We start from the raw sequence: 22,909 nt of genomic DNA, 5'->3' as shown, positions 1-22,909 counted from the left end.
ACACAGACACACCTGAGAGCCACTCACCTGCTCTCTGTCCTCCTCTTCCTCCTCTTCCTCCGTCCAGGTTGCCCTGCGGGGATGTTTCAGTGTGTCAGCAGCAGCCAGTGGTTACTGACTGGATGTGATTTTACTACCAAACCAAAACAGACTGTAATCCTCTCTAACCCGCCTTAATCCAGCCACCACTAACCTCTCCGGCTCCCTCTCTGCCTCCCCCTCTTCCCTCCTTCCTTCGCTTTCTTCTGGGATCTTAAAGACCTGTTTCTGTACCCGACCTCCGTCTTCTCGTCCTCCTCACTCCATCTATTCCTTTGGTGTCTCTTTACCGTCTCTCACTCTCATCGTACAGCTTCCTCATCATTTTCTCGCTCTGTCACTCACTTTAAGTACCTCGACAGATCCCAAAGCTTCTTAACTCTTTGCTGCTTTTAGCCCCACACACACACACACACACACACAAACACACTCACTAACATAAAACACACACACACACACACACACACACACACACACACACACACACACACACACACACAGGTCAGACAGCAGCAGGCAAACACAAACACACAATAACAGGAGGCATTAAATCCTGCTGCAACATCTGGATCTTCAAGAGGCCGATATCAGCTGTGTGTGTGTGTGTGTGTGTGTGTTGTTGTGTGTGTCTGTGTGTGTGTGTGTGTGTGTGTGTGTGTGTGTGTGTGTTGTTGTGTGTGTCTGTGTGTGTGTGTTGTTGTGTGAGTAGGTGTGTGTGTGTGTGTGTGTGTGTGTGTTATTTTGTGTGTGTTGGGGTTATCACAGGCTGATGGTCACTGGATCGCCTCCTCACAGATTAACACTGATCCTTCAGAAACAGGCAGATGGAAGAAAAGATGGCTGCAGCTCCTCCAGTTGAATAACGGCTCCCATAATGAAAATCACATCTGCAGAGTATTAACAATAAATATATATATTGTATTAAAAATAAATATATGTTTGAATATGTAACATAAATCCGAGTTTAAAGACATTTTAATGTAGAAATAAGCAACAAAATACTAAATAAGTTGTTTTTTCCTTCCTACATTTCACACAAATATCTAAACTTTCAATTTTAAAAAAAGGCTCCCGACTTTAGTTTGAATTCATTTGAGGGAAATTATTGATTATTTGTATTAGTTTCTGCTTCATTGAGCGCCTTCCCAACATCAATATCCTTCATATCCATTCATACTCCTTCTGCTGGATGTGAAAGCCTGTATCACTCTCACTGTTCAGCCAATCTGACAGGACAAAATATACTTAGTATCTTAAAGTACTGATATTTGATATATAATCATTTGTTTTAGTGAAAGAATGAGACATAGACTGAATGTTTTTGGGTAAATTTCACTTTTATTTCCATGTCAAATTCATTCATTCGCATGAATCATTTTCCAATATTATTCCAGATATGACAATATCGAGCACGGATGGTAAATGAGAACAGACATCCATTAACTACCTGAAGTATGTATTGTAATATAATTATTACCATATATAATTGTAATATGCATTGTAGCGAGAAGATTTTCTAATAAAAGACTACAAGATTGAGTCTAAGATCATCCAAGGCCTCAGTCTGCACCTATTGGTTATAATATGAGTATGTACAGCTGCATGTAAACAGGAATAATAGTGGAATATTCATTTTCATTAGCCAAGCTCACTAGGAATATAATGTTATTCAGAAACAGGAATATTTGGAGCATGTGAAGGTAGTCAGTGAGAGTCTCTGTATACACCCAGCATGAGTTATTCTCTCTGAATATCGTCCACAGAATACAGGAAATATAGATAAATAGATAATAAAGTCATCTCCAGGTTTAAAGCTTCAATCTGAACTCTATTTGAGAACAAAAGAAAGGATTCATTTGAAGATGAGGGTGAAATAAAGGAGCAGCTCAACAGTGAAATGTGCACATTAGAGATCAAACAGGTGATTTTTGTCTCATGTGAACCAAAACAAGGATTCTGCTGCGGATTTTGGTGAGTTTGAATCCGTACACCAACGGATTGATAACAGGAGGAACAACGAGAACGGCCACAGCAACGAAGTTCTGGAAGCTTTGAGGTAAATCTTTGGAGGCGAATCTCATGTGCATCAGATCCGACACCACAGTGACAAAAAGAGTGAGTAAAGAGATTAGATTGGGAACACACGTTTGTATGAACTTTACCCTGTCCTCTCTGGAGCGCATGCACGTTTGAACCAGATATATATACGTCCAAACAACGAACAACCAGTGACAAATATAAATAGAAAGAGTGGTTAATGCAAATGCTTCATTAACAACCGTGTCCATGTCGGGGCAGGCCAGTTTCACAATCATCCAGTTGACACAGAAGAGCCTCTGAATGTTCATATCACAGAACGTCAGTTGGGTCGTCAGCAGGATATTAACAGAGAAAATGCAGAAAGGCACTAACCACGAGAAACACACCAGCTCACACAGCCTCCTCTTCGTCATCACGGCGTGGTACCGCAGGGGCCGACAGATGGCCAGGTAGCGGTCGTAAGCCATGGCGGCGAGGATGGAAGTGTCGCTGCAAACAAACGAGTACATCACAAACGCCTGGAAGAGACACCCGCCGTAGGAGATGACCTGAGAGGACGACAGCAGGTCGGCGAGGAACTTTGGGTAGAAACCTGCCGTCCCGTACAGTCCGTTAATGCAACACACACATAATAAAATGTACATGGGCTTGTGCAGGGTGTGGTCTGAGATAATGGTCAATACGAGTGAGACATTGATAAACAGGATCACACAGTAACACAGTAAAGTCAGAGAGAAGACGGAGACTCTGTGATTCAGCGTCTCAGTGAACGCTGACAGAGTGAAAACTCTCACAGCAGAAACATTACGATCCATCAGCTCATGGTGGAGCAGCACAGAGGAGGCTCCTGTGCAGCAGTCTGTCCTCCTCCAGCGCCACACTGTCTTCATATCTCATGTGACTGACACCACTCGAGCACAGGGAGCTCTGATTGGGTGGGTGTGTGTGTGTGGTTGCATCAGAAACAACAGTGACTGATGATGATGAACATGACAACAGCAACGATTGGGGACAATGAGCAGTGACAACAGCAACAACAGTAACCGTAGCAATAATAATACTTATAAAAATTATAACATTAATATCAGTGATATTGGCAATGGCAGTCAAGCAGGACCATGGCAGGAGGCTCCACCAGGATCCATGAGAACCTGCAAGACGAGAAAGCACAAGAACTCCGGGGAAGAAGTGAGAGAAGTACAGAGACAAGTCCATTGTCAGAAGCAGTCAGAAGGTCATTATTAACTTTAACCAGAGCTGTCTCTGTGCTATGATGAACTCTAAATCCTGACTGAAAATCCTCAAATAAACTATTGTTATGTAGAAAGTCACACAACTCTTTGGCAACTACTTTCTCCAGAATCTTAGAGAGGAAGGGAAGGTTAGAGATCGGTCTATAGTTGGCTAAAACCCCTGGGTCAAGAGTGGACTTTTTAAGAAGGGGTTTAATTACAGCTACTTTAAAGGACTGTGGTACATATCCTGATAATAAAGAAAGATTAATCATATCCAGTAAAGAAGTGCCAATTAAGGGAACAACTTCTTTAAGCAGCCTAGTTGGGATCGGGTCTAATAGACAGGTTGATGGCTTCGATGAAGAAATGATTGAAGTTAACTGATGAAGATCGATAGCAGAAAAACAGTCTAAATATATATCTAAGTTTACATTAGTAGAAGTCCCTGAACTTGGAGAGCCACTGATAACTGTTGATGGCAGTTGGTGATTAATTTTCTCTCTAATAGTAATAATTTTATTATAGAAGAAGCTCATGAAGTCATTGCTACTTAAGTTTATGGGGATATGTGGCTCAATAGAGCTGTGACTCTCAGTCAGCCTGGCTACAGTGCTGAAGAGGAACCTAGGGTTATTCTTATTTTCTTCTATTAGTGCTGAGTAATAGGCTCCTCTGGCATTACGGAGGGCCTTTCTATAAGTTTTAAGATTATATTGCCAGATTGAGCAATATTCTGATAATTTGGAAGAGTGCCATTTCCTTTCAGATTTTCTAGCTATTTGTTTTAACTGGCGGGTTTGGTGGTTATACCAAGGTGCTAGTCTCCTATGTTTTAATAATTTCCTTTTTATAGGAGCGATAGAGTCTAATGTTGATCGTAGTGAGCCTGTAGCACTATCGACAAGATTATCAATTTCAGAGGGACTAAAGTCGTTATAGGACTCTGTTAAATTCAGACATGGCATTGAATTAAACACTGAAGGAATCTCCTCCTTAAATTTAGCTACAGCACTGTCAGATAGACATCTGCTGTAGGAAGTTTTGCCTAGTGGGTTATAATCTAATAGTATGAATTCAAAAGTTATTAAATAATGGTCAGATAGGAAAGGATTATGTGGGAAGACTATTAAATGTTCAATATCAATGCCATATGATAGAACAAGGTCAAGAGTGTGATTAAAACAATGAGTTGGTTTATTTACACTCTGACAGAAGCCAATTGAGTCTATTAATGATATAAATGCATTACTAAGGCTGTCATTGTTAACATCCACATGAATATTAAAATCACCTACAATAATTACTTTATCTGATTTAAGGACTAAACTTGATAGAAACTCTGAGAATTCAGATATAAAATCAGAGTATGGTCCAGGAGCGCGGTACACTATAACAAATAGAACTGGCTGCAGTGTTTTCCAGTTTGGGTGAGAAAGACTAAGAACAAGGTTGCAGAAGCTACCTTCGGTCGGACCGCACCGGCTACTGGGGGATGGCTAACTATAGCGGCTAAAGATATCTCAGTGGTGCGGTACCGTTCCTCTAACTCACTAAGCCTCGCCTCCAGCGCAGTAAATAAACTACATTTAATACAGGTACCATTATTATTAAAGGAGGCAGAGGAATAACTGAACATCTGACACACTGAGCAGGACAGAGGAGAGGGAGAGGGAGAAGCCATAGCTAACTGCTAATGCTAATGAAACTAGCGTGTATGAAAAACTTTGAAAGTAGTGAAAAGTCGCTAAAAGAAGGAGAAACTCCGAGTGTTTAGGTAGAACTAGTCTACGTTTAAATGTTAAGCGGGAAAATAATCGCTGTAACGAGTAAAACAGATTTAGATTTAGCGTTCACTGACAGAGCTACAGCACCAAACAGTGTACACAGAGCAGGAAGGAAACCGGGAATGAGGCTGTACGCTTACCGTAGCACGTCACGGAATCCAAAACCCTGTATGCATCTTTATGATACTCATTTTACTTTTGTCATGTGTGAGGAGCACCAGTCTTTATGTTGGGAAGGTGTGCAATTGTGCAAAAAAGAGTTATATGAATTCAAGCTAAAGTAATGAGCCTGTTTTTAAAATGTAAGGAGATATATATATATATATATCAGATATTTGTGTAAAAATGTAAAAGTAAAAGTAAAAAGTTGTCAGAAAAGTAAATACTCAGGGTACAGATACTTGAAAAAACTACGTAAGTGCAGTAACAAAGTATTTGTACTTCATTACTTCCCACATAGCAAGTTTCTGATAAAGAAAAAAGATTATTGGAACCATGTTGATGGACATTCTGAATCTTAGTGATGTAATATTGATATTATATATTATAAAATATAATTGATTTAGTGCAACATGAAAAAGGTGTTTTTAGGAAAAGATTGTGAGGTACGTTATGTAACTTAAAGCTCCAGTGTGTCACATTACTGTAATATAATATCCATAGGTGTGTTTTCATTAGTTCAGCTGAATATAAGAATCATTTTGTTACCTTCTAATGAGACTTTTTATCTACAGAGGGAGTGGGTCCTCTTCTGGCGGGGTCCGCCATGTTCTTCCGTAGTTTCTCCTGCACAATTTACATCCCATTCTCATTCTCAGGGGCTAGATGCCACTGAATCCTTCACACTGGTCCTTTAAGTAAGTTATGCTATCTATAAACGCAATGTTGTTTTCTGTAGGAGCACCGGACTGTAATATTTACCTTAATCCCACCCTGACACACACACACACAGAGAACAAGAATAAACACATTAATAAAACGTATTTAGTGCCCATTCCTATCAGCTGTGACAGTGCAGATACTTTAGTGATTAATAACAGTTTGCAGTTGTGTGATTACTTTATTACTTTGGTCTTCCTACATTCAAACTCATTGCCATTAGCAGCTGTAGAACAATGTCAGTCTGACCAGTAGATGGCAGCAGCAGCTTTGTTATGACTCTACAACAGTCACTGAGTTTTGAACTGGACAACATATATTACAGTTTTTCTTAATTGCTTTGATGCAGAAGTAACCTCAAACTCCACATTTTCAAAACAGTTAACACACAGGCCAAAACAGTGGCACTCATGGTCAAAATGACACATTTTGTTTGCAAAAGGCTCTAACTGTGCCAAAGCATTTAAAATACGGAAACAAAAGCAAATTTTGCCTTCAAACACCACAAATTGCAAACAAGTGTATGAGCTCTTCCAATCAACCATTACACAGTGGACACAAAATACAAAATACAGCACTCGAATCAGTGCACCATTGCTTGTCATTGTAGCCTATTACTGTACGTAGCTTTCATGCCAGTGCCATTTGTTGTCAAATTTGCGTTCTTGCAAAGAATTGGATCCAGAATCAGAAATGCTTTGATGCAAATTTTATTGATTCCATTGATTCTTATTAAACTGTGGCTGAAAACTGAAATACTGTAAATATTACACAAAATACATGTAAATCAAAATAAAATCTATTAGAGTAAAGTATAAAAATCTATTACTGTACAGTATAATTTTTGGAATTTCCCTATTGTGGGACATATAAAGGAATCTCTTATCTTATAAGAAATAGCCACTATTGATACTCAGTCTCTTCTGTCTTGACGATGGGGCCCCTCAACAGCCCTCTCTCCTCAGGTGGGATCAGCCGTTCATGAAATGCATTCAGGAATGTTATGAGGTGCTTGGTGTTGTATGGGCCAATAGTGGGGATATGGCATAGGACACCATCATTGGAGATGGCAGCACACATGGTTATGTTGGTGCCCCCCTGTCCTGGAACTGTGATAGTGGCCCTGTACCCAATGAGGTTCCTTCCACGTCTCCTCACTTTACAGAGATTGAAGCTGGCTTCATCAACATAAATGAAGACATGACGTGCCCCCTCAGCTTCAAGCTCCATTATTCTCTAAGTAAAAAAAGGCAAATTGACAATGAAAAGTTACTCCAGTTGACTCTAACTGCATGATATGACAAGGCATTACGGTATGCTGTAGTAATGTTTCCTTACCTCCACATATTGGCATCTGGCCTCCTTCACAATGTCAGAGTTCCTTTGAAATGGAACTGTATAGAGCTGCTTCATGGCCATATGGTTCCTTCTTAGGATGCAGTCAATGGTGGTCACGCTCACGTTGTTGATGTTCCTAAACATGCCCTGATCTGCGATCACTGCTGCCCTGATTTCACACAGCCTTATGGGATTGTTTGCCACAACCATGTTCACAACTGCTTCCTCCCTGCTCAGCACTAAAAATTCTCCCTCTAACACCAGAGAATGGTAGCCTTTGGATTCTATAAAGAATACATGTAATGGGAATGAGGAAACAATTACATAAAGTATATCACTGAAGATATTTCTGTATATACTGTACAGCAACATTACCTGTTTTCCTGTCAAAAAATTCTGACAATGGCTGCGACAGTGTTTCTGTTTAGAACAGGTTGGACTCTTTGTCCAGCCTCTCTAAGTGAAAGGCCATGATTGATAACGTGATCAATAAAAGTTGCCCGAATTTTATCAGAAACCAGAGGCCTTCAAACTATATCTCCACCTCGCACTCGGACCCCTCTACCTCTTACTCTCACTCTCATCTGCCTTAGACCTCTTCCATCTATGTTGGCAAAGAACAACACAGACGCTGCACCTTTTAAGGCCTGCAGACTGATTGCTAATTGAAGATTTGTGTGAAGGAGTGTCAAACAGGTGCTTCAGTGATTTCATACTGATGTAGGTAGTTTCTAATAGCTAGGAACAGATTGTTTCTGTTTGGTAACCATAGCTAAAACAATGGAGTTTTGACTGCTTGAATGACATCCGTGTGAACTGTTCTGCAAAAGGGTGGGGAAAATGTGTCAATCCAATGAAAAAGGGTTAACACATTTGCAAGAGGTGTCTTGTGCTGTGATGATGAAAACCGAGTGGATCCCAGTTTATTTAAGCAGGTCAAAGCAATCAAGAAAAACTGTAAACATCTCTGGTATACAATCTCAACTAAAGTATGAAAATAAGACAAAATTATAATACCAATAACGGGGAATGGAGAGCAGGAACCTTTGAATACACTCACAGCAGTGAGTTTATGAGTCGATGTATGAAAAACGTCCCCCAGCTCATTCCTCCCTTGAATTTAAGTAAAGGATCTGAGTACCTTTTCCAACACTGATTATATTATACAATATTATATTATGTTATGTTATATTATATTATATTATGTTATATCACATTATATTACATTACATTATATTATTATATTTATTTATTAATGTTATTATATTATATTACGTTATATTATATTATTATATGTATTATTGTTATTATATTACATTACATTATATTATCATATGTATTATTGTTATTATATTATATAATGTTATATTATAGTTATTATATTACATTATAGTTATTATTTATTTTTTATTATATTACATTATTTTGCTGTTGTTAAAGTGTACTGTCTGAAGGTTTGTTGGTGTTAACAGTTTGGAGTTGTGTTAATGTGTTTATTTGCTCTCAGAGGACAAAAGAGCCTGTTGATCACCTCTCATAATTATTGTGATAATGACTTCACTTTGCAACTTATTACACAAACAGTTAAAGTGTTTTGGTGTTTGTAATAATACAGGTGTTAGATCATATGGACACTTGTTTCTGATCACAGAGGTAAAAAGGTATTTCTTCAGCAGGACGTCCCCTGAGGCAGCAAACTGGGATCACTGCAGGGTCATAATGAGCTGTTTGCAGACTGGCTGCAGTCAGACCTGTCCCCTGAGCCTGGCCTGTTTGTTCTTCACAGTGGAGGTGGCACACATGGGAGGTCAGAGTAGAGGACACTAATGACACTCATTACAGTATCCTTACATCAGCTGAAACACACAAAAACAATATCTTACATCACTTTTAGTGTGCACTTCCTGTTACCTTTATGACCTCTTTGACCTTCTATAAGAATCCACAAGTTCTGGGTCACTAAAATTCACTTTCAGGGTGGGTTCAGGGTTCCCACTGTTTTTAAGAAATCCTGTTCCAGGACAATAGAGGACAGCACTGGCTCACCAACAGTCATATAATTTACTGGTAGTATTGACACAGTTTTATTATTTTATTGATGCAGGTTCATGATGAAGTGACTCAGGTTCATCACAGGTAGGTGGTCAGTGTTTATGGGGCACTTCCACCGTTCTCACCGAGGCAGCGTCTCCAGTGATTTAACTACAGTACCCAGGGTTACATAGATTATCTGAGTGAGGGGCTAAACTACATTAAAGTTTTCCAGGACAATATATAACATTTCCAGGATATTTGGTCAATTTATCCAATTTCCAGGTGTTTCCATGACTGTCTCTAAATATCCTGGTTTTACAGGCTTTCCAGGACGCATTGAAACCCTGATTCTGACTCAACTTGAATTATTGTTGTTTTATCATCAGTCATAAAGTACCGCATCCATCAGCCATCAGTGACTGAAAGGGAGACATGCTTTGTAGTGTCTCTTGGTATAGTTGTCTCCGCGATGAGGAACGACAAAGTACAGATCAGTAACTCTACAGTGGTAAGGTAGGGAAAGTGTTACACCACGAAGATGAAAGTGAGATAGAGCTGGGACAATCAAGCACTCAGCTTGGGTCCTGGTCCCACATTGCTGCTCAGGGGAAGTCAGGGGAAGGTTGGTAAACTATGGAATCTTCTGCCTGAATGAACGAAATAACTAGCTCTTACATTAATGACACACGAATATATGATTAGCTAGTCAATATGCTAAGCTACATTAAAGCTACGTTCAGCGATATTATGGACATTTTTACGCAGTACAATTGCCCCATGCATTGTGAGCGTTATCACTAGGTTTCTTTCCAGCTGGTTATTGTTGTCTGAATATTCTAAAAACGTAAAAATTAAATGAAATTACTTTTTAATGGTTGTTTCTTAATTTTTTATTTCCTTTACATAATGCAGGTACAAGAAGAGTTGACTCTGTTTAAAGACTTGGCCATATTAGAGTTGCATGTTTGGTCCAAGAAATTGTGATAATATTTAGTACAAAGAATTGTTTCATGAACTTCATTTGTTGTTGTTGTTGTATGAACAAAATGATTAATTGCTGCAGCCAATAATGAAAACAATCAATTGACAATCTGAAGTGATCACTCCCATTTATTTTGGTTATTAAAACAAACAACAAAGTTACAACAAACTGTTAATTCCAGCTCACAGTAAGCATGTATAACTGTGTAATGTATAACTGTGTGATGTATAATTGTAATGTATAATTGTGTGATGTATAACTGTGTGATGTATAACTGTAATGTATAATTGTGTGATGTATAACTGTGTAATGTATAACTGTGTGATGTATAACTGTGTAATGTATAACTGTGTGATGTATACTTGTGTGATGTATAATTGTTTGATGTATAATTGCCTCACAAACTTACAACCAAAAGTGACATCACATGACGCCAGGAGTCCCCTGACAAGCTTCATCCAGATTTTACTTTAGGACTATTTGCTTATTTACTATTGTGCAAAGAGAAAGGAACATTAATTGATTTTATGTAAAAAACAAAAAAATGATACATTTATATGCATGTTGCTATAGAGGAATTACAAAATCAGAAGGTTTGTGAATATAATTATTATTGATAAATAGATTAAGCATTGGTTGAATATAACTAATCACATCTATTAAAGTACTGTACTGAAGTGATAAGTCCTTCTCTTTCAATGTTATCAAAACTCAGCTCACTTCTGCACACAAGCACAATGTTCAAAGATGAGTCAACACGAGATGGAACTCGACACTGAGGCAAGGGAATTTCTGCACTGTGAAGGCTCTGTCCTGTTTTGGAGAAGGCTGGTTCACAACATGGGAGTGGAATCTGTTGAAGGGGGTTGGTGGATATCCTAAAGCCGTTTAGAGAAGCAACAGATTTGACATGGGGGGTGGGGAGACCTCAGCCTGTCTAACTTCCGGCGCTATTATTGGGCTGCAAATTCTAGATGTTTTGGCATATCCAGATGAAGTCGGCGCCTACAGTTTGCAATTGAACTGGACCTTACTGACAGTACTTTAGTATTTTGGAAAAATAAAGGCATTACTGCTATATCAGACCTTTATTTAAGCAACACTTTTGCCACCTTTGTACAGCTAAAGGACAAATAAACACTCCCATCCTCATAGTCCTTCCCTCACCTGCAGATTAGGGATTAAACCCATGCAAAAATTACATTTAGAGTCAATTCCAGCTCCTATTGAACCGTATACTCTTACGAATCAGGCCCCTAAATCTTTTCACAGACTATTATCCGGTTTCCACACAGTACTTACAGAAAGCTACACTCTTTATTATCCTTGTGTCTGTTAAATTTGGCTGAAATGTAAAATCAGCAGAAGGCACTTTAGGGCACTTCTTCTGGCCTTGTCCCATGCTAAGCAAGTTCTGGTCACTACACAACTGTGATATTAAACTAGTAAATTAAACTCATACACTGCCTATTTTTAAACCCTGTGCCACGTCTATGGGTTGATTCAGATCATCAAAATTTTTGTTGTTAACCTACTCTCTCTCCATGACTCCTGTGTCTCAAACATATGGACAGTAGCAGTGTATCAGTACACAAACTCACGGTTTGGTACAACCTGGTTTTGAGATTACGGTTCGGTATCTTTTCAGCACAGCATGGACGACAGAGAAATGTAAAATAACAGCATTTCTGTCATTTATTTTTAAAAATGTAAACTTCAACAGTAGCTTGTTGGCCTAGTTCTTTCTGTAACAGTGGCGCTCAAATACTGCCATATTGTCAATAAGAAAGAAGGGTAATACTTGATTTGGATCCGTCCACCTAAAGACAGACAATTCATTAACATACCTGAAGCAAATGTTTTTGTGCCTAACCCTAACCAAACGGTTACGTTCATCCTTGCAAATGTCCCCATTGTAGGATTCATAAAGGATTATTTTATTTGTTAAACAATTCAACTATTGTTGACTTATTTGTACAGAGCAGCACAGTGCCTAACATGAACATGTAAAGGTACACTAGGAGACCATATGCTTAAATCCTGTATCCTGTATGTCTGCAGCATTTGAGTTTACCATTCAGATAGCAGAAACCCTACATGAACTTAAGTTTAACCAACACCAGTTGCTGTCTATCAGCTCGTAGTCTAGAATTTCTGTTACATGCATGTGAGTAGTATCCATTAATAGACTATCCTGACAGCAATCGTACTGTAAGTTACAAGGAACTCGCATACCTAACCAAACGTCTTCTACTGAACTGTTCAGGATGAACTCACATACATAAACGCCCGCGTTAACAACAGTCTCAAACCCAACCCGGCCTGTCTACGAAGATAAAAACCCCTAAAACCATAACATATAAGAAAACTGGGAGAAACCTTGGGAGAGGCCTTCAAAAAGACAATCTCCTTCTAAAGACAACTAGACTGCCAATGACTGACAAAAGAAGGATTTTTAGAGAAAATAAACTAATTCTAACATTAAATACCTCCCAAACTTCACAACATTCACATCTCTGCATTATTATTACAAAATAAATTACATTTGTGTCATTAATGTTACTATTACTATGACTATCGGAGGATTTCCCATGGTGCACTGAGCTCCTCCCTTCCTCTCTCTTTCTGCACTCATTTATGTCCCATTAATGCATGTTACTAACTTCACTTCTTCCCCGGAGTTCTTGTGCTTTCTCGTCTCGCAGGTTCTTATCGATCCTGGTGGAGCCTCCTGCCATGGTCCTGCTAGATTGCCATTGCCAATGCTGTTGTTACTGTGCACCTGTCTGTCTGTCTGTCTGTCTGTCTCTCTCTCTCTCTCTCTCTCTCTCTCTGTCTCTCTCACCCCAACTGGTCGAGGCAGACGACCACCCAGCTAGAGCCGGAGGATCTGTCCTAGGTTTCTGCCTTTTAACAGGCAGTTTTTCCTTGCCCTTGTCGCCAAGTGCTTGCTCATGGTGGTACTGTTGGGTCTCTGTAATTAATGTTATAAAGAGTTCAGTCTAGACCTGCTCTATTTGAAAAGTGTCCTGAGATAACTTCTGTTATGAATTGGCGCTATACAAATAAAATTGAATTGAATTGAATTGAATTGAATTACTGCAACATCACTTTTAATACATTAGATCACTTTGGTTTGACAAAACAACCTCTTCAGATGTTTAGAGATTTCTTTCATTTTTAATCCATATATAATTGGATTGAAGAGAGGATGATACAAAACTGTTTGTAAAGTCATAACTAAACGTGCAGCTTTTGGAAAATCGTATCCCAATCGGGCTATAATGATATCATATGAACACAAACAGGAAAAGCTGATTAAAACCAACAGGTGGGGTAAACAGGTCTGTGCAGCTTTCTTTCTGACATTTCTACAACTTCGATAAGATATTACAAGTATCCTGGTGTATGTAAAAAGTATGAAGAGCAAAGGCAAAAGCCCAACGTCAATTATAGCAAAAACACCAAATATAGATATTGCTTTTGAAGTCACACAGTGGAGACTGTAAATTGAATTGTTACAAATAATTCCTTTTAGAGTGAAATTACAGAGTTTCATATCAGCACTCAGTATTGATGGCAATGCAGTCTGACAAGCAGGCACAAGCCAAGCTAAAGCCAGGAAAATACTCACTGTAGTTTCTGTCATGATAGTTGAATATTGCAGAGGTTTACATATTCAATTCAATTCAATTCAATTCAATTTTATTTGTATAGCGCCAATTCATAACAGAAGTTATCTCAGGACACTTTTCAAATAGAGCACTTTTCAAATAGAGCAAATAGACCGAACTCTTTAAAACATTAATTACAGAGACCCAACAGTACCACCATGAGCAAGACCTTGGCGACAAGGGCAAGGAAAAACTGCCTGTTAAAAGGCAGAAACCTAGGACAGATCCTCCGGCTCTAGGTGGGTGGTCGTCTGTCTCGACCAGTTGGGGTGAGAGAGAGAGAGAGAGGCAGAGAGAGAGAGAGCGAGAGACAGACAGACAGGTGCACAGCAACAACAGTATTGGCAATGGCAATCTAGCAGGACCATGGCAGGAGGCTCCACCAGGATCGACAAGAACCTGCAAGACGAGAAAGCACAAGAACTCCGGGGAAGAAGTGAAGTTAGTAACATGCATTAATGGGACATGAATGAGTGCAGAAAGAGAGAGGAAGGGAGGAGCTCAGTGCACCATGGGAAATCCCCCGATAGTCTAGGCCTGTAGCAGCATAACTAAGGGATGGTTCAGGACTCACCTGATCCAGCCCTAACTATAAGCTTTATCAAAGAGGAATGTCTTAAGCCTACTCTTGAATGTGGTGAGGGTGTCTGCCTCCAGAACCACAACTGGAAGCTGGTTCCACAGGAGAGGAGCTTGGTAACTGAAGGCTCTGGCTCCTGTTCTACTTTTAGAGACTATAGGAACCACAAGTAGCCCAGCATTCAGAGAACGTAGTGTTCTAGAGGAGTAATAGGGTACTATGAGCTCTTTAAGATATGAAGGGGCCTGACCATGAAGAGCTTTATAGGTGAGGAGGAGGATTTTAAATTCTATTGTACATTTTACAGGGAGCCAATGCAGAGTAGCTAGTACAGGAGAGATGTGATCTCTTTTTCTAGTTCCTGTCAGTACTCATGCTGCAGCGTTCTGAATTAATTGGAGCGTTTTAATGGACTTATTGGGACAACCTGATAATAAAGAGTTGCAGTAATCCAGCCTTGAAGTAACAAATGCATGGATTAGTTTTTCTGCATCTGTCTGTGATAGTATGTGTCTAATTTTTGTAATATTACGTAAATGAAAGAAGGCAGTCCTGGAGGTCTGCTTTATGTGGGAGTTAAATGACAAATCCTGATCAAAGATAACTCCAAGATTCCTGACAGTGGTGCTAGAGGCCAAGTTAATGCCATCTAGAGTAACTATATCTTTAGACAGTGAGTCTCTAAGGTTTTTGGGGCCAAGAACAAGAATTTCGTTTTTTTCTGAGTTTAACATCAGAAAATTGCAGCTCATCCAGGATTTTATGTCCTGAAGACATGTTGGTAATTTAGATAATTGATTAATTTCATTGGGCTTGATTTATAGACATAACTGCGTATCATCTGCATAACAGTGAAAGTTAATGGAGTGATTCCTAATAATGTTGCCTAAAGGGAGCATATATAAAGTAAATAGTATTGGTCCAAGTACAGAACCTTGTGGAACTCCATGACTAACTGTAGTATTTATTGAAGATTCATCGTTAACATGTACAAACTGCGAGCGATCTGACAAATATGACTTAAACCAGCTTAGTGCGGTTCCTTTAATGCCAATTTGATGCTCAAGTCTCTGTAAAAGAATATTATGGTCAATGGTGTCAAATGCAGCACTAAGATCTAATAATACAAGTACAGAGACAAGTCCATTGTCAGAAGCAGTCAGAAGGTCATTATTAACTTTAACCAGAGCTGTCTCTGTGCTATGATGAACTCTAAATCCTGACTGAAAATCCTCAAATAAACTATTGTTATGTAGAAAGTCACACAACTCTTTGGCGACTACTTTCTCCAGAATCTTAGAGAGGAAGGGGAGGTTAGAGATCGGTCTATAGTTGGCTAAAACCCCTGGGTCAAGAGTGGGCTTTTTAAGAAGGGGTTTAATTACAGCTACTTTAAAGGACTGTGGTACATATCCTGATAATAAAGAAAGATTAATCATATCCAGTAAAGAAGTGCCAATTAAGGGAACAACTTCTTTAAGCAGCCTAGTTGGGATCGGGTCTAATAGACAGGTTGATGGCTTCGATGAAGAAATGATTGAAGTTAACTGATGAAGATCGATAGTAGAAAAACAGTCTAAATATATGTCTAAGTTTACACTGACAGAAGTCCCTGAACTTGGAGAGCCACTGATAACCGTTGATGGCAGTTGGTGATTAATTTTTTCTCTAATAGTAATAATTTTATTATAGAAGAAGCTCATGAAGTCATTGCTACTTAAGGTTATGGGGATATGTGGCTCAATAGAGCTGTGACTCTCTGTCAGCCTGGCTACAGTGCTGAAGAGGAACCTAGGGTTATTCTTATTTTCTTCTATTAGTGCTGAGTAATAGGCTCCTCTGGCATTACGGAGGGCCTTTCTATAGGTTTTAAGATTATCTTGCCAATTTGAGCGATATTCTGATAATTTGGAAGAGCGCCATTTCCTTTCAGATTTCCTAGCTATTTGCTTTAACTGGCGGGTTTGGTGGTTATACCAAGGTGCTAGTCTCCTATGTTTTAATAATTTCCTTTTTATAGGAGCGATAGAGTCTAATGTTGATCGTAGCGAGCCTGTAGCACTATCGACAAGATTATCAATTTCAGAGGGACTGAAGTTATTGTAGGACTCTGTTAAATTCAGACATGGCATTGAATTAAACACTGAAGGAATCTCCTCCTTAAATTTAGCTACAGCACTGTCAGATAGACATCTGCTGTAGGAAGTTTTGCCTAATGGCTTATAATCTAATAGTATGAATTCAAAAGTTACTTAATAATGGTCAGATAGGAAAGGATTATGTGGGAAGACTGTGGGAATTGTACCAACTGTCTGTGGAGAGACAGCAGAGGAAATAACTGGAAGGATTTTTAAGAATTTATACTTTGTTTTTCATTGTTCGTGTAATGCTAGCACATGCTAACCGCTGTTAGCTACAGGAGCCTCAGTGATGCTAACGTAGTTATTGTTTGTGAAATGTTTGTTAAATGTTAAAAGATGAAGATGAAACTTATAAGGTGAAGTTAATGTATTAACCAGCTGGTGCAGACGTCTCCATATTCTCCCCTGCTGATATTTTTATAGAGATTCACACAAAGTTTATTATAAGTTTATACAGAGAATCACCAAGCTTCGTGCTGGGGGGGGCTCTGTAACTCTGTAACTCTGTAACTCTGTTACTGTTGTGGGTTTTGTGTCGGGGGTAATTGTCTTTATGTTGGTCTGTATTTAGTTAAAGTGCTCAGTCAGTAATATGTTTGTGTCGCTGTTAGAAAGAGCAGAAAACCTCCGAGTGAACAAACTGTAGCTGCTCATCAGCTGTTAGCTCGCTGAGCTAGCGCTAGCTTTGTTATTCCGGAGCCATTGTCCTGCTCCGCTCTGTGTGTGTGTGTGTGTGTGTGTGTGTGTGTCTGTCTGTCTGTCTGTCTGTGTGTGTGTGTGTGTGTGTGTGTGTCTGTCTGTCTGTCTGTCTGTGTGTGTGTGTGTGTGTGTGTGTGTGTGCTGCTGTATGTAAATGTACCAGAGTTAACAATAGAGCTCCAGTGAGAGAGAAATAGTCAAACTGCAGGGATTTATTAGTTTAGTAATATTGTGTAACTTTGATTAGCACCCAGCAGCTGGGGTTGCTCACTAGGCTTTATGTGGAGTCAAACCGCGACAAATAAAAGTTTTCTGATCTGTTTATTTAGCGTTACTGAAGTACTGCTATTACTGAGGATATAAGTGTAGGTCCAGTGTAACATCCTATACTCATATAATCTCCTATTGTATTATAAACACTGAGGCTCACTGCTGAATGTCTGTTATTGCACCGGGAACTTGTTCCAACATCAGTTACAGTCAGTAAATGTCCTGTGTGTGTATCTGCTGCCATTAGATAGACATTGTGTTGGTAACCTCAGACTGTTTCAACAACACATCACTACAGTTAGCTGCAACAAGGAACCACCAGAGACACTGCTTTATTATTTTAGATTATAACCGAGGACTACTGTGAGCCACAATGAGCTGTTGTACTATATTATATTATACTATATATTATATTATACTGTATTATATTATACTGTATTATATTATACTGTATTATATTACACTGTATTATATTATACTGTATTATATTATACTGTATTATATTACACTGTATTATATTATACTGTATTATATTATACTGTATATTATGTGCTGCCTTACAAGTAACACTGAATCTGCCTTCTTTTACAGGTGACCTGATGAAGCTCAGGTGTTCCTGGACCCATCAGAGGACAGAGACAGCTGCAGCATCAGGACAGTCTGGGTATGCAAAGGAAGACTGATGAAGATGAACACTGACTGCAGAGCTCCATTACCAGCTCACACTTCAATATACTAGAAACCATAAACCTTGATGGAGAACATGATCTGCACAGTTTACATAAAAGTTCTAGCTTTGTTACTTACAACATGTGTAACTGGAATATGAATGAAATATAAATAAAGTGTTTTACTTTTAAGAAGAGTTTTGGTCAGTTTTAAATTCAGTAATAAGTGTGGTTTTATATAGATAACATGTTATTTCACAAAGGTTTTATGAAGATTTCCTGGATGTACAAGAGTTGAAAACCTGATTTGTGTAACATCTATCAATATGAAAGAGTGGAACTTAAACCTGTAGTAAATGACTGTAAGCAACACAATACATTACTGTCTCACATTCAAACTTTATTACATTGGAAGATAAATAAAAGATACAGTATATAATATAAATGATAGAATATTCAGTATACAGTATTTTTAATGGGGTTCAAACATAATTGCAGCTTTCACAAATATCTGAATGTTAACTTTGGTAATAATACTTTTAAGTTAAAATATCAGAATATGAAATATGGATACAGTACAGTTAACAGTTGGTTACTTGGCAGTTTTTAAACCACATGAACAAGTTGCTTCATTAGATGAGTGATTCCTTCAGTTGTTGTTCACATGTTGACATGTTGTACAGGATAAAGTATTCCAGGTTTCTGTTTCCATGGTCTCAGTAAACTAATGTGTATAAAGAATATAACAGATGGGAGGTTACAGTAATCATTATACTATTACTCTGATTACTTTGGTACATTTACTGGCTGTTTCTTCACTAGAAACAACTGCTTGACTAATGTTGTTAATATTATGTAATATATAATATGTTTAACTTCACTGGGCTGTGTAGACTGTAGGTCACTGCTCACTGCTGTACCTGGAAAGACATAAAACACAGTGTTGGTTCTCATAGTTAAGGTAAAAACACTAACATTATGTGATAGATAGAGGTTAATATATATATATTATATGTATGTATATGTAGTTAATATATCAGTATTTACCTGAGGAAAACATCACAGAAAGCTGTAATCCTGATTGTTGATGTTGTTCATTTCTCCGTGATTTCAGGTCAGACTCCCGCTCTAACATGTCCGCTGGTGAAGTTTTTGGTATAGAAGCAGTTATTGAATTACTATTGACGGTAGAAATGAAGCTAAACTCAGTAGCACTGAGGAGCTACCTGCCGGCAACGAAGGTGAGGGGCCGGAGCGTCATCCACGTGAGCCGCGTCATAATGCCGACCAATCAGAGCAGACTGGGCTTTTCGGGAGGGGGGTCTTAAAGAGACAGGAGCTGAAACCGAGCGATTCAGACAGAGGCTGAAAAGAGGTGCTCAGCTGTAGGCAGTATGAGAAAAATAATGTGTTTTTTGAACATTAAAACATCTAAACCTATTGTAGGAGAGCCACAAAATACAATTATGAACCTGAAAAAGGGGCATAATATGACTCCTTTAATTCAACAATCATCATATTATTTTGATTATGTTCCACCAGGAGAGTTTTCAAGGCCTCCTCTTTCCCTTTGACCTTTTTGACCCAGGAGGGGAGGTGAGACTGTGGCGCCGACATTCTCCTGCACAGAGAGCCTGGTTCTTTTCAGATTCTCAGATGGGATCTCTAGGTGTCAATTTGTTTTATCAGAATGACAAGCTACACCTAAAGTGGATCGTGTGTGATAATTAAGTGCCTTTTTGATTGTAAATCAGGGTTGGATATCCCTGAAATGTATTTACATCTCTTTTAGTCTGACAGGTTCACGTCCAGAGAGAAACTACTCTGAAATCCACATCTGGTCTCCTGTTACTCCTTTCCCCCTTTCCTTTAAGGTGATTTATGAGAGGTCCATGTACTAGCCCTGACATTCCAATATAGATAGCAGGTCCAGCATTTGGACTGAAATAGATTTAGTTCTTATTTAGTACTATTGTAAAATTTCATATTCTCAAAATGAACAGATTTCCATCCAGTATGAGAAGGTCGCAAATGTAATGTTTGTCTAATGTTTCTGTCTTCAAATTGCACTAAGTTACATAATCATGTGTAAAATGTCTGAATGTTTGATGGAGCCACAGTGCCACCCTTTGGTAAGATTCTGGTATAGTTGTAAGAGGACTTTCAAAATGAACGTTTCATAATTGTGTAGTATTCCAAATAGTAAATGCCTGACACATAATTGTTATAACAAGGATTAAGCTAGCACTATACGAAATATGTACAATCCCTCAGTGCTGCTTTATATGCATGTTTAATGATTATGATTTAATTTTAATCAGTTCTACTTTTCCTTTACATTAAGTAATTTCAGTTATGTTATAACATGTGAACTATGTATTAAGTCATGGTGGGTTCTGTGAACGGTGAATTATGATCTCGAAACTTTAAAACACGATAGGAGTAAGTTGATAAAGTTACGAATATCAAAATATCACCAGAGGAAGTGACGCGCGCGATCAGCTCCTCTCGTCCAGTTCCGCCTCCAAAATAAAAGATATAAGGGATAGACTCCGGTCACTCCCTCTCTTACTCTTCTGATCTTGTCTTCCTTCTAAGAGTGTTGGATCCACTCGTTATTTATTCTCGTTCTTACTTTTAATTTCTGTACTTTATTTTACTTCGTTTGCGACACGTGTTGAATTTTTCTTCAAGTTATAAATTGCTGTGCTGAAGTACTTTCCTAAGTACTTTTATTTTGAAAGCTCAAGACACAAAATTTTTTCTTTTATATTTTTGTAGTCTTATCGTCTGTCACGACCGAACTATGGACTAGAACCCAATTGCGCAACTCAGACAAAAGTATCAAAATAAAGTTTTATTAACAAAACAATAAACGGTCTTGCGAGGTAATACTAGGACTAAAACAACAAACAGAAAATCACTCTTGCGAGGAAATGCTAAGACTAAGAAAACAAACAGAAAATCACGAGCAAACAAAGTAACAAAACAACAAGACCTGACAATTGGAAATGACCGATAAAGCGCTGGTTCTCTGGTGCATGGGACAAGATGAACTGGCACAGGACAAAGGGAGACACGGACTATATATACACACACACACACGGTAAGGGCACAGGTGGAAACAATCAGGGCGGAGACAGGTAATTCCAGGAGCAGGAAAAGAGACAAAGGGAGAAAGTAAAGCTGATGACAAGAGACAGACAGGAAGTAGAACCAAAATAAAACAGGAAATTACAAGACAACATAGACACGTGACAAAACAGAATAAATAAACTTAACAAAGTTTCCTGGACATGACATCGTCAAGTATTGTCGCCTGATTCACAGACAGTGAATTTAATCTAATTCTTGGACTTAGTGACGAGGGAGAATTCGCCAGGCCAGTGTTTCATCCTCCAGTTATTTTTGAACAAGAAGCTGAATGAGTTTACAATCAAAGCTGAAGACCAACCACTCTAAGACATTTATCATCAGCCAGAAGGACGTCGCAGTTGTTGACTGCTCAAGAAGATGTACAAACGTTTCCAGCCGGACAAAGACATTATTCTCCAGCCACCTTGCCCCCAACGCTCACTAGCGCACACGCCGCGCTGGGCCTTTTGGAGAGATTGCCACTGGAACCAGGGACGAGAAGCAACTTCCTTCGGCCTGTTGGATCAGTGACGCAAAGCCGCAGTTGAGCTAGGAGGAAAGCCAAGGACCTGGAATCCTTCCAAGTTCTATCTACAAACAAAGTAGGCTGACTTGATTCACACGCATGAAAAAGAGCTGGTGTCTGTCTGTAAGCTTTGATTCCCATCTTTTAAGTTTAAGAGAATTTTTCGATTATGGCCTCGTAGTTCTAAAATGTACTCTCGTAATATTCCTGAATCACCTAATAGTAATAATTCATATATTGTCCACATATTCTGTTACTTGTTGTCATTTGTTTGCATTATTATTTCATACTATTTACTCTGCATTAGTTTAGTTAATAAACATATATAACGGTATGTCCTTGTCGGTGCAGGTTTGATTTGATGCGGGGAAATCGATGAATCGTCTAAAAGAAATCACTACTTCAGAAATATGAGATTGAATATAGATTTTGAAATTTAATAAATTGATTTGAAATTGATTTGATTAGATCTGTGGAATAATTTCCTTCGGATTATTCCAGTAGCTAAACAACGGAGGTGGTGCCCCATTTACGAGTGTTTTATTAATCTTCAATGATTGATTACCTTTCTAATTAAATAGTAGTGTAACCCCTACACTAGTAACTCACCTTGTAGAGGTGGTGCCCCATGTACCATTGTACCAAGGCTTGGTCTTTGCTGCAACAGTCATAGGTGCGAGTCCGACCTTTGACCGCTCATCATCCACTTTCTCTCACCTGCTTTCCTGTCTGTCCTGTGAATAAAGGCAATAATGTGTCCCCCCAAATAAACTGGTCCTTTCATATTCTACAGATAAATCCTTTTCTAAGTGTATTTTTAAGTACATAACTGTGATATATTACTAGACCCATATACTGCCTATCAACCTTATGCCACAAACAAAT

General features: G+C 38.7%; 3 protein-coding genes across 11 annotated transcripts in view; 1 reads left to right on the top strand and 2 right to left on the bottom strand.

Annotated features, from left to right (window-relative positions):
- Positions 1–388, bottom strand: part of LOC127365046 (MAGUK p55 subfamily member 4-like) — a 33,574-nt gene extending 33,186 nt beyond the window's left edge. The window contains exons 1-2 of one of the 2 annotated variants that reach the window (XM_051402747.1): positions 194–388; positions 28–73 (exon numbers count right to left, since the gene is read on the bottom strand). The gene's annotated coding sequence lies outside the window, so the exon portion shown is untranslated. Of the gene's footprint in view, positions 1–27 lie in introns of both variants that reach the window. The other variant, XM_051402746.1, reaches the window with a different exon arrangement.
- The window catches only part of LOC127365057 (olfactory receptor 6N2-like), a 259,826-nt gene that overhangs the window by 94,353 nt on the left and 142,564 nt on the right, over positions 1–22,909 (top strand). For 2 of the 7 annotated variants that reach the window (XR_007885085.1, XM_051402780.1), the window contains exon 1: positions 14,124–14,327. The exons of the other annotated variants lie outside the window; for them this stretch is intronic. The gene's annotated coding sequence lies outside the window, so the exon portion shown is untranslated. Of the gene's footprint in view, positions 1–14,123; positions 14,328–22,909 lie in introns of those variants that run through there. 7 annotated transcript variants of the gene reach the window in all.
- LOC127365055 (olfactory receptor 6F1-like) overlaps positions 1,358–22,909 on the bottom strand; it is a 57,261-nt gene continuing 35,709 nt past the window's right edge. The window contains exons 1-2 of one of the 2 annotated variants that reach the window (XM_051402774.1): positions 14,405–15,348; positions 1,358–3,230 (exon numbers count right to left, since the gene is read on the bottom strand). In XM_051402774.1, coding sequence (XP_051258734.1) covers positions 1,953–2,969 — 1,017 coding nt within the window. In that variant the 5' untranslated portion in view covers positions 2,970–3,230; positions 14,405–15,348 and the 3' untranslated portion in view covers positions 1,358–1,952. Of the gene's footprint in view, positions 3,231–14,404; positions 15,349–22,909 lie in introns of those variants that run through there. The other variant, XM_051402775.1, reaches the window with a different exon arrangement.

The sequence above is a fragment of the Dicentrarchus labrax genome, unplaced genomic scaffold, assembly GCF_905237075.1.
Source record: "Dicentrarchus labrax unplaced genomic scaffold, dlabrax2021, whole genome shotgun sequence".
Classification (NCBI taxonomy): Eukaryota; Metazoa; Chordata; class Actinopteri; family Moronidae; genus Dicentrarchus; species Dicentrarchus labrax.
Note: the sequence above shows the minus strand (reverse complement) of the source record. Positions and strands in the feature narration are given on the sequence as shown.